The 16,225-nt window shown below is 48.1% G+C and overlaps 1 protein-coding gene across 2 annotated transcripts in view; it reads right to left on the reverse strand.

Annotated features, from left to right (window-relative positions):
• The window catches only part of ZNF512B (zinc finger protein 512B), a 51,280-nt gene that overhangs the window by 23,422 nt on the left and 11,633 nt on the right, over positions 1-16,225 (reverse strand). For both annotated transcript variants that reach the window (XM_069751093.1, XM_069751092.1), the window contains exons 9-10: positions 15,088-15,212; positions 14,664-14,756 (exon numbers count right to left, since the gene is read on the reverse strand). In XM_069751093.1, coding sequence (XP_069607194.1) covers positions 14,664-14,756; positions 15,088-15,212 — 218 coding nt within the window. The remainder of the gene's footprint in view (positions 1-14,663; positions 14,757-15,087; positions 15,213-16,225) is intronic.

The following is a 16,225-nucleotide window of genomic DNA, read 5'->3' on the forward strand; positions in this document are numbered from 1 at the left end:
ACAAAAGGAAGGTAGAACGATGTCCTCGTTGAGGTGGAAAGATGAAAACCACCTCGTGAAAGGAAGGAAGGCGGAGACCTGGGACCACCTTGTCCTGGTGGAAATCAAGAAAGGAGGTCGGCAAGAAATGGCCGCCGACTCAAAAACGCGGCGGATCGAAGAGATGGACCTGAGATAAGCCACCTTCCGAGATAGTGCTGACAGAGAAAAAACTCCCTGAGAGGCTCAAAGAGGGAACCCCTAGAACAACCAGCACATCCTTTAAAGGGACTCTGTCACCTGAATTTGGCGGGACTGGTTTTGGGTCATATGGGCGGAGTTTTCGGGTGTTTGATTCACCCTTTGCTTACCCGCTGGCTGCATGCTGGCTGCAATATTGGATTGAAGTTCATTCTCTGTCCTCCATAGTACACGCCTGTGCAAAGCAATCTTACCTTGTGCAGGCGTGTACTATGGAGGACAGAGAATGAACTTCAATCCAATATTGCAGCCAGCATGCAGCCAGCGGGTAAGGAAAGGGTGAATCAAACACCTGAAAACTCCGCCCATATGACCCAAAACTGGTCCCGCCAAATTCAGGTGACAGGTTCCCTTTAAATCCCATGAATCCACAGAGGCCCTGAACGGAGGGACAGCGTGGGCTACTCCTTGAAGGAAAGTCTTAACCTGTGGCTAAGAAGAAAACGTCTTCTTAAAGGGAAGAAGAGCACAGGAACCTGGCACTTTAGGGAACTGAGAGCGAAGCCCGAATCCAGTCCTGCCTGAAGGAAACCCAAATGGAAGGCAGGGAAAAGGACATAGGTGAAAAGCGGTTGGGCTCGCATCAACGAAAGTAAGCCTTCCAGGTACGATAGAAGATCCTTGAAGAAGACGAAGGCTTCCTAGCCTTGATTATAGTGTGACTCATCCGGGCCAAAAGGCAGGACGCTCTTAGAACTGTGGAGTCCACAGCCACGCCGTTAAACAGAGCGACCGATAATTCGGGTGGCAAATCGGATCCTGAGACAGCAGCTCGGGTCTGTTTGGAAGGCACCAGGGGAGTCCGCGAGGAGATTGACGATGTCTGCAAACCAAGACCTCCTGGGCCAATCCGGGACGATCAGAATGACCAGCAACCATCCCGCCTTGATCTTTTTCGAAAGCTTGGAAAGCAAGGGAAGGGGAGGGAAACGATAGGGGAGCACGAACTGCGACCAAGGAATGGCCAGAATGTCAACACCACTGTGAGAGGGTCGCGAAACCTTGGGCCGACCCGAGGGACCTTCCTGTTCAATCGGGACGCCATGAGGTCCACCTCTGGAGTCCCCCATCGAAGAACAATCCGATAGGAAACCTCCTGAAGTACCATTCCCCTGCCGCGATGCCCTCGCGGCCGAGGAAGTCGGCGGCCTAAATGTCCACGTCGGGGACATGCACTGCAGAGCTCACCAGGACCGTTGCCTCTGTCCAAAGGAGGATCCTGGAATCTCAACCGATGCCAGAGAACGCCGAGTCCACCCCTGGTGGTAGACATATGCCACAGCTGTGTCATTATCTGTCTGGATTCGAATTGGCAGGCTGCCGAGAATCCTTGCCCAGTGAAGGAAAGACAGAAAGAAGATCCGGAACTCGAGGACCTTGATCGGCAAAAAGGACTCCTGCGCCGACCAAACAAACCTGAAAAGAACAGGTGACAAAGTCCCGCGCCTCCGCCGAGCGGGCTGGCGTCCGTCGTCACCACCTGCCAGGGAACTGGAAGGAAGGATATGCTGTGAAGGGTCTACTCCGGGATAAGAGAAGCGACCTCGGCCACCAGTCGAGGAACAGTTTGACCCGGGAGAAAGCCGGATCGGACGATGCAGGAGACGAGAGACCTGTCCCCCTGTGATAGAATAGCCTGCTGAAGGAGTCTTGAATGAAACGGGCAAAGGGAAAATTGCTTCCGATGTTGCAACCAACCTCCTTAAGACCTTTAAGGCCCATCGGAAAGGAGGGGAGTCGAAAACCCTGGAGCAAGCGAACTTCCTGACAAAGGAGGGATATCCTGTCTTCGGGAAGGAAGACTCTGGTCCGACAAGTGTCGAAGAACATGCCCGGAGATACGAGGCACTGAACAAGACTGAACTTCTTCCTGTTGACGAGCCACCCGCAACGGCTAGAGTGTCGGGAAAGATGGATAGACTTTCGGGAGCCTGAAACCGAAGTTCCTGAGCCTCCATGGAAGGGATTACTGAACGAGGGAATATCATCCTGAAGTGTCTCCGACGAAACTTCCTGTTCAGCAATTTGAGATCCGGACTGGGACGAACCTTGTCGTCCTCTGTCAGTACAAAAAGATTCTAAGAGAAGCCTGTGAACCGTTGAACCGTTCCTGTTCTGGGACGGGAACGATTACCCCGGATTTAAGGAGGGAAACAATGGCTGTAAAGAAACACGGGACCAGAGCGGGGTCTCTTGGAAGTTGGGATTCGAAGAAAACGATCCCAGGGCCGAGAAATGAAGATTTTGTATCTAGAGGACACAAGTGCCCTGGCCCAAGCGTCCTCTACTGAGGAGACCCAGACGTCCTTGAGGAACAGGAGACGGCTGCCCAGCCTGAGAAACGGGCTGGGGTCTAGTCGTGGGTCCTGCCTAGGTGGAACTTCCAGACCTGGACCTGGAGAATCCACCTTAGGAGTAGCGGGAACACCAGGAAGGATTGAGTCGAAGAATACCTTCTTCCCTTAACGTGCCTGTGGCCTCTGTTGCGAAAAGGAATCTGATGTCGCGAAACGACGAAAAAAAGGCCGAAAGGACAGAAGTTGCCGCCTAAGAAGAGAATTGGTGCCGTCAGTGGCGTCCTTAATAATTTGGTCCAGCTTGGAACCAAAGAGACGTGATCCTTGAAGAGGGCAGGCTCGTAAGGGACTTCTTTGATGACTCGTGTGCCAAGCAGTGCGACGGCTGGCAACATTACTGGGTGTCTGAGCGGCAGAAGACGCGACATGCAGGGAACAAATTATTCCCCGGCGTGAGTAATCTGGGTGGCAACTTCCGCTAGCCAGTCTGGTGGAGCTCCGGCTTGAATGCCCCAACGGAGTTGTTTTAGCCCCTTCGGATACCGACTTCGAAACCCAAGTGGAAGCGAAAGCCGGGCATAGGGATGATGCGGCAGGTTCGAGAGCCGAATTCACGAAGGATTCCATGATCCTATCGATGGAATCTGTCAGAGTCGCCCCACCGGACCGCATGAGGACTGTGTTAGTGGCAAGTCTAGCAGCCGGCGGATCCACAGAGGGAGAGGTCGTTCTCCATCGCCTCTCATTCCGGTTGGCGATGAGATCCAGAGGAAAGAGATATGAGACTCCAAGACGCTTTCCTCTTTGAGAACGTCTGGTCGAATTCTCTCTCTCTGGCCAGAAGCTCCTCGATTCAGGATGAGGAGCGAATCCCTTGGGAGGAAGTTCCGCCCGTCTAAACGAAACCGCCTGATCTGCGGGTTCCGTAGAGGAATCTTTGATGCCACAGGTCAGATTGGACGCTCCAATGAGGCTTTGAACCATATCCCTCATGTTGAGATATGGTTCGACTCCGGTCCCAAATTATCCTCCGAAGGCACATCAGAGAAAGCATCGCCTCTCATTCTGACTCCGGGGGGGGGGGGGGAGCTCGACCACAGAGAAGGACCGTGAGATGGATCGAGAAGAGAACTCAGACCGGCGTTCCCGTCTGGATCTTACGCGGCCTGTATTGGAAGACTCGGACAGAGCTTCTTGCGACCCGCTGGCTACTACGGAAGTCTGCAGGGGCAACCGATCGAGCACGGACACGAGGGTCTGGGAAACCGGAGTGAGATCCGCTACTGATAGAGACAGAGGGGAGACCCAGCCTGTGGTGGGGACTTCGCTCTGAGGCGGAGCTGAACATAATGTGGGTTGCTGCAGGCCTGTCTGAGGGGAGCTTGCGGGTACAAGGCGAACCCTGAAAGTGTTTCACTAAGACACAGGAAAAGGTGGGAGGCCGGGAGCGACCTCCCTTAAAATTAGACCGAACGGGCCCCTGAGGGAAATGTCAGAAGATTAAGGAACAGGGGGGGGGGGCAGGGGATTGAGTGAAACTGCGGTGCAGAGGTACTCACGGCAGACGCTGCAGTGTCCAGATGGAAGGCTGCACGGCCTGGAAGATGCTCCTCTGGAACGATAGCCCCTAGTAGAACAGGTAGACACATCTGGGGCACTCTTGTCCGGAACTTTCCCTGAAGAACAGCAGTGGAACAGAAGGATGGAGCTGCTGCCCTGCGGCCTCTGTTGCAACGATGTGCTGTGCCCCCAGGAGAAGATGTGGGCACGAGTGAAATCTCCTGCCCTGTGCTCAGCAGCGACGTGGAGGAAGGGGCGGAGTCAGCCCAGATGGCGCCGGTGGGCGGAGATTGCAGGGCAGTTTGTCGGGCGGGAGAAAGCCCGCCCAAAGAAACCGGAAGTGGAGGAGCGCGGTACCGGAAGTAGGCCCCGGCGGAAGCCGGGACCTAAATTAGAGGCCGGCGCCGCTGGAAAATAGACTGCGGCCCCGGAACAGTGCGCCGCAGAACAGCGCTGCAACCTGCCAGGGCCGCAGGGTGAGGCGGAGCAGAGGGACGCGACGCCGAAGTAGGCCCCGGCAGAAGCCGGGACCTAAATTAGAGGCCGGCGCCGCCAGAAAGAGGAATGCGCCGCCGAAGCCCGCAGGGCGGCCGCAGGGGAGAGCGGTGCCGGCGCCGCCAGAAAGGTGACATTGCGGCCGCTGCGCAGTGCGGCCGCGGGGAGGACACTGCGGCCCTGATGAAGGGGATAGCCAATAGTGCAGAGCTATTGCTCGACTTGGTGCCCCAGGGATCCCTTTTAAAATAGGATCAGCGCCGCCCTAGAAGATAGTGCAGCGCGCATTTAGGGACTTCTACTCCCCCACACTGCGAGAGTAAGGGGAAGATCTGAAAATTTAGGGGAAATACTCACCTAAACATCCCACGCAGTTACTAACCTGAGGGGATTGAGACGTCCACGGAGCTGTGATGGACGTCCTCGTCTCCTCCAACCGACAGGCTCTGGTGGGCGAGTGGGTGGGGGACGGAGCCAGGACCGGACTTCTGAGCACACTTGTGTGCTAGGATCTTGGTCCTGGAGAGGGATCTATGAGGATACGGGGTGGCAGTACACGCCGTACTCATAGTCCGTATTGTGGGAGTACAGGTGTGACTGTTCACCCTGTATCCCTCCGGAAACCTGTAAGAAAACGACGCACATTGAGGTAGATAAGGGTCTAATGAAAGACCCGTGTCCACCTCCTACTGACACTAAGCTAAAACTGAATATCCTACTTCCTGTCGGTAGGGTGTATACTGCAGAGGAGGAGCTAACTTTTTTTATTTGCATAGTGTCAGCCTCCTAGTGGCAGCAGCATACACCCCATGGTTCCTGTGTCCCCCAATGAAAGGCGATAGAGAAATTATTGAATCACCCTGTAAATTTTCATACCCAAAAATAACACCTGCATCAAATTAAATCTGTTTGTTAGTCTGCATCTAAAAAGGAGTGATCACACCTTGGAGAGCTGTTGCACCGAGTGGACTGACATGAATCATGGCTCCAACACGAGAGATGTCAATTGAAACAAAGGAGAGGATTATCAAACTCTTAAAAGAGGGTAAATCATCACGCAATGTTGCAAAAGATGTTGGTTGTTCACAGTCAGCTGTGTCCAAAATCTGGACCAAATACAAACAACATGGGAAGATTGTTAAAGGCAAACATACTGGTAGACCAAGGAAGACATCAAAGCGTCAAGACCGGAAACTTCAAGCAATATGTCTCCAAAGCAGGAAATGCACAACAAAACAAATGAAGAACGAATGGGTGGAAACTGGAGTCAATGTCTGGGACGGAACTGTAAGAAACCGCCTAAAGGAAATGGGATTTACATACAGAAAAGCTAAATGAAAGCCATCATTACCACCTAAACAGAAAAAAACAAGGTTCCAATGGGCTAAGGAAAAGCAATCATGAACTGTGGATGACTGGATGAAAGTCATATTCAGTGATGAATCACGAATCTGCATTGGGCACGGTGATAATGCTGGAACTTTTATTTGGTGCCGTTCCAATGAGATTTATAAAGATGACTGCCTGAAGAGAACGTGCAAATTTCCACAATCATTGATGATATGGGCTGCATGTCAGGTGAAGGCACTGGGGAGATGGCTGTCATTACATCTTCAATAAATGCACAAGTTATGTTGATATTTTGGACACTTTTCTTATCCCATCAATTGAAGGGATGTTTGGGGATGATGAAATCATTTTCCAAGATGATAATGCATCCTGCCATAGAGCAAAAACCGTGAAAACATTCCTTGAAAAAAGACACATAAGGTCAATGTCATGGCCTGCAATTAGTCCAGATCTCAATCCAATTGAAAATCTTTGGTGGAAGTTGAAGGAAATGGTCCATGACAAGGCTCCAACCTGCAAAGCTGATCTGGCAACAGCAATCAGAGAAAGTTGGAGCCAGATTGATGAAGAGTTCTGTTTGACACTCATTAAGTCCATGCCTCAGAGACTACAAGCGGTTATAAAAGCCAGAAGTGGTGCAACAAAATACTGGTGATGTTTTGGAGTGTTTTTTTTGTTTTTCATGATTCCATAAATTTTTCCTCATAATTGAGTGATTCCATAATTTTTACCCTATGCTTGGTTTAAAAAAAGTAACCATTACTGACTACCACAATTTTTGTTCTTGATTTCTTTTAGTGTTTCTTAAAGCCAGAAAGTTGCAATTTGAAATGACTTTATTTTTGTGCCAGGTCTGTGATTTGCTTTTTTTCTACAAAATTAAACAACAGAATGAACATCCTCCAAGGCCGGTGATTCCATAATTTTTGCCAGGGGTTGTAGGAGGATAATACAGGATGTAACTCAGGATCAGTACAGGATAAGTAATGTAATGTATGTACACAGTGACTCCACTGTTGTGAATTCTGCTCTTGGGCTCCCTTATCGTCCGCTATTTAAGTCTGGCTCTTTCTTCAGCCTGTGCCACTTGTCAATGTTTCCTGGCTGGATTCACATCTCTGCTTGGATTCTCCTGGTTTCCTGACCAGTTCTGCAAAGATAAGTTCTGGCTTTGCTCATTTCAGTCCACATGTTGTGGACTTATTGTTCTGTGCATTCTATACAGTTAGGGCCAGAAATATTTGGACAGTGACACAATTTTCGCGAGTTGGGCTCTGCATGCCACCACATTGGATTTGAAATGAAACCTCTACAACTGAATTCAAGTGCAGATTGTAACGTTTAATTTGAAGGGTTGAACAAAAATATCTGATAGAAAATGTAGGAATTGTACACATTTCTTTACAAACACTCCACATTTTAGGAGGTCAAAAGTAATTGGACAAATAAACATAACCCAAACAAAATATTTTTATTTTCAATATTTTGTTGCAAATCCTTTGGAGGCAATCACTGCCTTAAGTCTGGAACCCATGGACATCACCAAACGCTGGGTTTCCTCCTTCTTAATGCTTTGCCAGGCCTTTACAGCCGCAGCCTTCAGGTCTTGCTTGTTTGTGGGCCTTTCCGTCTTAAGTCTGGATTTGAGCAAGTGAAATGCATGCTCAATTGGGTTTAGATCTGGAGATTGACTTGGCCATTGCAGAATGTTCCACTTTTTGGCACTCATGAACTCCTGGGTAGCTTTGGCTGTATGCTTGGGGTCATTGTCCATCTGTACTATGAAGCGCCGTCCAATCAACTTTGCAGCATTTGGCTGAATCTGGGCTGAAAGTATATCCCGGTACACTTCAGAATTCATCCGGCTACTCGTCTGCTCTTATGTCATCAAGAAACACAAGTGACCCAGTGCCATTGAAAGCCATGCATGCCCATGCCATCACGTTGCCTCCACCATGTTTTACAGAGGATGTGGTGTGCCTTGGATCATGTGCCGTTCCCTTTCTTCTCCAAACTTTTTTCTTCCCATCATTCTGGTACAGGTTGATCTTTGTCTCATCTGTCCATAGAATACTTTTCCAGAACGGAGCTGGCTTCTTGAGGTGTTTTTCTGCAAATTTAACTCTGGCCTGTCTATTTTTGGTATTGATAAATGGATTGCATCTAGATGTGAACCCTTTGTATTTACTGTCATGGAGTCTTCTCTTTACTGTTGACTTAGAGACAGATACACCTACTTCACTGAGAGTGTTCTGGACTTCAGTTGATGTTGTGAACGGGTTCTTCTTCACCAAATTAAGTATGCGGCGATCATCCACCACTGTTGTCATCCGTGGACGCCCAGGCCTTTTTGAGTTCCCAAGCTCACCAGTCAATTCCTTTTTTCTCAGAATGTACCCAACTGTTGATTTTGCTACTCCAAGCATGTCTGCTAGCTCTCTGATGGATTTTTTCTTTTTTTTCAGCCTCAGGATGTTCTGCTTCACCTCAATTGAGAGTTCCTTTGACCGCATGTTGTCTGCTCACAGCAACAGCTTCCAAATGCAAAACCACACACCTGGAATCCACCCCTGACCTTTTAACTACTTCATTGATTACAGGTTAACGAGGGAGAAGCCTTCAGAGTTAATTGCAGCCCTTAGAGTCCATTGTCCAATTACTTTTGGTCCCTTGAAAAAGAGGACGCTATGCATTACAGAGCTATGATTCCTAAACCCTTTCTCCGATTTGGATGTGGAAACTATCATATTGCAGCTGGGAGTGTGCACTTTCAGCCCATATTATATACAGTTAGGGCCAGAAATATTTGGACAGTGACACAAGTTTTGTTATTTTAGCTGTTTACAAAAACATGTTCAGAAATACAATTATATATATAATATGGGCTGAAAGTGCACACTCCCAGCTGCAATATGATAGTTTCCACATCCAAATCGGAGAAAGGGTTTAGGAATCATAGCTCTGTAATGCATAGCGTCCTCTTTTTCAAGGGACCAAAAGTAATTGGACAATGGACTCTAAGGGCTGCAATTAACTCTGAAGGCGTCTCCCTCGTTAACCTGTAATCAATGAAGTAGTTAAAAGGTCAGGGGTGGATTCCAGGTGTGTGGTTTTGCATTTGGAAGCTGTTGCTGTGAGCAGACAACATGCGGTCAAAGGAACTCTCAATTGAGGTGAAGCAGAACATCCTGAGGCTGAAAAAAAAGAAAAAATCCATCAGAGAGATAGCAGACATGCTTGGAGTAGCAAAATCAACAGTTGGGTACATTCTGAGAAAAAAGGAATTGACTGGTGAGCTTGGGAACTCAAAAAGGCCTGGGCGTCCACGGATGACAACAGTGGTGGATGATCGCCGCATACTTAATTTGGTGAAGAAGAACCCGTTCACAACATCAACTGAAGTCCAGAACACTCTCAGTGAAGTAGGTGTATCTGTCTCTAAGTCAACAGTAAAGAGAAGACTCCATGACAGTAAATACAAAGGGTTCACATCTAGATGCAAACCATTCATCAATACCAAAAATAGACAGGCCAGAGTTAAATTTGCAGAAAAACACCTCAAGAAGCCAGCTCCGTTCTGGAAAAGTATTCTATGGACAGATGAGACAAAGACCAACCTGTACCAGAATGATGGGAAGAAAAAAGTTTGGAGAAGAAAGGGAACGGCACATGATCCAAGGCACACCACATCCTCTGTAAAACATGGTGGAGGCAACGTGATGGCATGGGCATGCATGGCTTTCAATGGCACTGGGTCACTTGTGTTTATTGATGACATAAGAGCAGACAAGAGTAGCCGGATGAATTCTGAAGTGTACCGGGATATACTTTCAGCCCAGATTCAGCCAAATGCTGCAAAGTTGATTGGACGGCGCTTCATAGTACAGATGGACAATGACCCCAAGCATACAGCCAAAGCTACCCAGGAGTTCATGAGTGCCAAAAAGTGGAACATTCTGCAATGGCCAAGTCAATCTCCAGATCTAAACCCAATTGAGCATGCATTTCACTTGCTCAAATCCAGACTTAAGACGGAAAGACCCACAAACAAGCAAGACCTGAAGGCTGCGGCTGTAAAGGCCTGGCAAAGCATTAAGAAGGAGGAAACCCAGCGTTTGGTGATGTCCATGGGTTCCAGACTTAAGGCAGTGATTGCCTCCAAAGGATTTGCAACAAAATATTGAAAATAAAAATATTTTGTTTGGGTTATGTTTATTTGTCCAATTACTTTTGACCTCCTAAAATGTGGAGTGTTTGTAAAGAAATGTGTACAATTCCTACATTTTCTATCAGATATTTTTGTTCAACCCTTCAAATTAAACATTACAATCTGCACTTGAATTCTGTTGTAGAGGTTTCATTTCAAATCCAATGTGGTGGCATGCAGAGCCCAAATCGCGAAAATTGTGTCACTGTCCAAATATTTCTGGCCCTAACTGTATATAATTGTATTTCTGAACATGTTTTTGTAAACAGCTAAAATAACAAAACTTGTCACTATCCAAATATTTCTGGCCCTAACTGTATTTGTCCAGCTTGTCAGTATTGATTTTTTCTGTTAGCTGGAAGCTCTGGGAAGCAGATTTACCCTCCACACCTTTAGTCAGGTGTGGAGATTTTGTAAACTCTGTGTGGATTGTTTTGTAGTTTTTATACTGACCGCACAGTATCCTTTCCTGGCCTATCTATCAAGCTACACTGGCCTCCTATGCTAAAATCTGATTTAGTTTCTGCGTATGTTATTTTCCCCTCCTCTCACCGTCAATATTTGTGGGGGGCTATCTTTCCTTTGGGGATTTTCTCTGAGGCAAGATAGGTTTCCTGTTTCCATCTTTAGTGGAAGTTAGATCTTAGGCTGTGCCGAGGGGTCTAGGGAGCGTTCAGGTACCCCTACGGCAATTTTTAGTTGCGCTGCTAGGTTCAGGGTTTGCAGTCAGTACAGATACCACCTCCTTCAGAGCTTGTCTCATGTTGTTCCTAAACCACCAGATCAAAACACTCCACCAGCAGAATAGTGAGTGCAGCTCTGGAGTATAATACAGGATGTAACTCAGGATCAGTACAGGATAAGTAATGTAATGTATGTACACAGTGACTCCACCAGCAGAATAGTGAGTGCAGCTCTGGGGTATAATACAGGATGTAACTCAGGATCAGTGCAGGATAAGTAATGTAATGCATGTACACAGTGACTCCACCAGCAGAATAGTGAGTGCAGCTCTGGAGTATAATACAGCCTGAAACTCAGGATCAGTGCAGGATAAGTAATGTAATGCATGTACACAGTGACTCCACCAGCAGAATAGTGAGTGCAGCTCTGGAGTATAATACAGGATGTAACTCAGGATCAGTACAGGATAAGTAATGTAATGTATGTACACAGTGACTCAGCAGAATAGTGAGTGCAGCTCTGGAGTATAATACAGGATGTAACTCAGGATCAGTACAGGATAAGTAATGTAATGTATGTACACAGTGACTCCACCAGCAGAATAGTGAGTGCAGCTCTGGAGTATAATACAGGATGTAACTCAGGACCAGTACAGGATAATGTAATGTCCATCTATCGCCCAATATCGCCGTTCCCATTCGCTTCCAAACTTCTGGAGCAGCACGTCCACGCTGAACTTTCCTCCCATCTCTCATCTAACTTGCTCTTTGACAATCTACAATCTGGTTTCCGACCCCACCATTCCACTGAGACTGCCTTGTCCAAAATTACTAAAGACCTACTTACAGCCAAAGTTAACAGACAATACTCTATTCTCCTCCTTCTAGACCTGTCCTCTGCTTTTGACAGAGTTGACCACTACCTTCTACTATTATTATTATTATTCATTTATACAGCACCATTAATTCCATGGTGCTGTACATGAGAAAGGAGTAACATACAGGGTTATAGATGTCGTTTACAGTAAACATGTTTAGGCCATGTTCACACAGTGCGTTTTTTACCGCGGAACCGCGGCGGTTTTGCCGCTGCGGTTCCGCAGCTGTTTTCCATGCAGGGTACAGTACACTGTACCCTATGGAAAACAGGACACACTGTGCACATGGTCCGGAAATTGTAAAAAAAAAGCCGCGCTGAATAGCTCCCGGAAAAAAGAAGGAGCATGTCAATTCTTCTTCCTGAACCGCAGCGGTTCTGCACCCATAGACCTCCATTGTGAGGTCAAAATCGCAGTAAAACCCGCAGATCAAAAATATATCTGCGGGTTTTACTGCGATTTGATGTGCAGAACCGCTGCAGCAGGAAGTGCGGGGGAGCGGGCGGAAGTGCGTGGGCGGAGTGTGGCTGCCCCCCCGTGCTCCGATCCCGCCCCCCCGTGCTCCGATGCCCCCCCCCCCCGTGCTCCGATGCCCCCCCCCAGTGCTCCGATGCCCCCCCCGTGCCCTAATCTCCCCCCCTTATACTTACCCGGCGTCCCGGTGTCCGTCCGGCCGTCTTCTCCCTGGGCGCCGCCATCTTGCAAAATGGCGGGCGCATGCGCAGTGCGCCCGCCGAATCTGCCGGCCGGCAGATTCGCTCCAAAGTGCATTTTGATCACTGAGATATAACCTATCTCAGTGATCAAAATAAAAAAATAGTAAATGACACCCCCCCCACTTTTTCACCCCCATTGGTAGGGACAATAAAAAAATTAAGAATTTTTTTTTTTTTTTTTTCACTAAGGTTAGAATAGGGTTAGGGTTAGGGGTAGGGTTAGGGGTAGGGTTAGGGTTAGGGGTAGGGTTAGGGGTAGGGTTAGGGTTAGGGGTAGGGTTAGGGTTAGGGGTAGGGTTAGGGGTAGGGTTAGGGTATTTTCAGCCATTTTAGCCCTAAAAAGCTTCCTAGGAAACACACAGTAAAAAAAAGGATAAAAAAAACGCATCAAAAAACGCATCAAAAAACGCATCAAAAAACGCATCAAAAAAGGACAAAAAAAGGACCTGCGTTTTCTGCCAAGAGCTGCAGTTTTTTAAAAAACTTGCGGACTTACATTCTATGGGATAGTGGGGAAGGGGCAGAAGGTAGGGGTGAGGCGGTGGCTCTGGCGAGGCGGCAGAATGGTTATTGTAGGCTTTCCTGAAGAGATGGGTTTTCAGGTTCTGTCTGAAGGATCCGAGGGTGGTGGATAATCGGACGTGTTGAGGCATGGAATTCCAGAGGATGGGGGATATTCGGGAGAAATCTTGGAGGCGGTTGTGTGAGGAACGAATAAGTGTGGAGGAGAGTAGGAGGTCTTGGGAGGATCGAAGATTACATGAGGGAAGATATTGGGAGATTAGTTCAGAGATATAGGGAGGGGACAGGTTGTGGATGGCTTTGTAGATCCTACTAAAGATCCTCTCTTCCTTTGGCATCAAAGACCTCGCCCTCTCCTGGATCTCCCCATACCTTTCCAACCGCACATTCAGCGTCTCTCACTCCCACACTACCTCCTCATCCCACCCTCTCTCTGTTGGAGTCCCCCAAGGCTCTGTTCTAGGACCCCTACTCTTCTCAATCTATACACTTGACCATGGATTCCAGTACCACCTTTATGCTGATGACACTCAGATCTACCTTTCTGGCCCGTCACCTCTCTGCTGTCCAGAATCCCAGAGTGTCTATCAGCCATATCCTCCTTCTCCTCTCGCTTCCTCAAACTCAATGTGGACAAATCTGAACTCATCATCTTTCCTCCATCTCACAGATCTTCCTTCCCTGACCTATTTATCACAATTAATGACATCACGCTTTCCCCCGCAACGGAAGTTCGCTGCCTCGGAGTAACCCTTGACTCTGCCCTGTCCTTCAAACCGCACATCCAAGCTCTTTCCACCTCCTGTCGCCTCCAGCTCAAAAATATCTCCAGAATCCATCCTTTCCTCAACCGTCAATCTACTAAAATTCTTGTGCATGCCCTCATCATCTCCCGCCTTGACTACTGCAACCTCCTGCTCTGTGGCCTCCCTGATAATACCCTTGCACCTCTCCAGTCCATCCTTAACTCTGCTGCCCGACAAATTCATCTCTCTCCTCGCTACTCCTCCGCTTCCCCCCCTCTGCAGATTTCTTCACTGGCTCCCATTCCCTCAGCGTATCCAGTTCAAATGACTAATACTAACCTACAAAGCCATCCATAACCTGTCTCCTCCATATATCTCTGAACTAATCTCCCGATATCTTCCCTCAAGTAATCTCCCTCCCAAGACCTCCTTCTCTCCTCCACACTTATCCGCTCCTCAGCCAACCACCCCCAAGACTTCTCCCGAATATCCCCCATCCTCTGGAATGCTTTGCCCCAACAAGTCCGACTATCAACTACATTCGGATCCTTCAGACGGAACCTGAAAACCCACCTCTTCAAGAAAGCCTACAGCCCGCACTGACCGCGCTGCCTCCTCACCACTACCGGAGCTCCCTCTCACCAACACCGGAGCTGACGCAACCCCCCAACCTACTGTCTCCCTCCATATCATCCTGTTGAATGTAATCCCGCAAGGGCAGGGTCCTCGCCCCTCTGTATCAGTCTGTCTTTGGTAGTCTGCTTACTGTAATTTGTATGTAACGCCTCCTCATGTACAGCACCATGGAATCAATGGTGCTATATAAATATATAAATAATAATAATGTAATGTATGTACACAGTAACTTGACTTCTTTTCTAGACTGCATCTATAAAGTATATAAACTGAAAGCTTCAGTCATTACAAAGGTATTTGCAGTAATTGTAGAGTATTTAGAATACCTCTCACCTTATTGATGTGTTCGGCCATGGTGTGATAATTGAGACCAGCCTTGGACTTGAATTGCTTCCTGCACTGCCGACACCTCAATGCCTCCTGAAGCTAAATATCAGAGATGGGTATGGTCAGAGTATGGCGGCTTCTTCAGCTGCTATTTATATGCCTCATTATACAATGCCTCAGCTTACAGTCCTTATTATACCGTATCACTCGGCTTTCCTAGCCAGTGATGGCAAATCTGATTAAGCATGAGGTTTATCCTGCACTAGGTGGCAGATTTGCCTTTCAGATGTCTAGAAGAGCTGAGGGACAAGCTCTGTAACAGCAATCATTGTAGCCATTTTGGTTGCCGTCAAAATTCTGAAAATGTAGAAAATCTACTTTTTATTTTCTTTAAAAAAAAAAAAAAAAGTCAGGTTTTTGTCAGCCTCACCTGTTCACATACATCCATGTGTTTTCTCAGCCCGGCCATGGTTTTGCGTGTAACAGATGAGCAGTTGGGGCAGGTCACCTCACCCTTCTTATTGCTCAGACGTTGGCACTTGTCGTCCACACTGCCTGGTACAAGGGGGAAAAATGTGAAAGCGATCTGTACCCATCCTGAGCAAAATATTCACCAAACACAGGGATGTCCTTTCGCATGCTGATGCCTACCTCTGATTACATGGCATACAGGAAGGCTGTCCTCAAGGGAAACTCTTACCAGATGGATCCCTTTAAATTCAGTTTACCTAAAGTGCCAATCAGGGACTGAAAAAGTGCCCTGAGCCTTACAGAACATTAAGGTCATGGTCACACTTAGCGGTTTTTACCGCGGAACCGCGCCGATTTTGCAGCTGCGGGTCCGCTGCAGTTTCCATTGCGTTTACAGTAACATGTAAACCCTATGGAAACCGCAAACCGCTGTCCACATGCTGCGGGAAAAACCGTGCAGGAACGCAGCGGTTTACAACCCGCAGCATGTCACTTCTTTGTGCAGAATCGCGGCGGTTCTGCACCCATAGGAATGCATTGATCCGCTTACTTCCCGCATGGGGCTGTGCCCACATGCGGGAAGTAAGCAGATAATGTGCGGGTGGTACCCAGGGTGGAGGAGAGGAGACTCTCCTCCTGGCCCCGGGGACCATATTTGTGTGAAAAAAAAAAAAGGATTAAAATAAAAAATAATGATATACTCACCTCCCAGCGCTGCACGCGGCCGTCCGGTCTCAGGTTTGCTATGTGAGCAGGACCTGCGGTGACGTCGCGGTCACATGACCGTGACGTCACGAAGGTCCTTCTCGCATAGCATCTCTGGAACCGGACCGCCGCGTGCAGCGCTGAGGAGATCGGGACGTCAGAGGGTGAGTATATCATTATTTTATTATTTTTAACATTACTATTGATGCTGCATACGCAGCATCAATAGTAAAACCAGTGCAGGAAAACCCGCAGCGGAACCCTCAACACAAACCGCAATAAATCTGCAGGGATAACCGCAGCGGGTTTGCCCTGCAGATTTATCAACTCCGCTGCGGGAAAACCCGCGGGAGAACCCGCAGCCCCCTTCCTACGTGTGAACATAGCCTAAG

The sequence above is a fragment of the Ranitomeya imitator genome, chromosome 2, assembly GCF_032444005.1.
Source record: "Ranitomeya imitator isolate aRanImi1 chromosome 2, aRanImi1.pri, whole genome shotgun sequence".
In the NCBI taxonomy this organism is placed as follows: domain Eukaryota; kingdom Metazoa; phylum Chordata; class Amphibia; order Anura; family Dendrobatidae; genus Ranitomeya; species Ranitomeya imitator.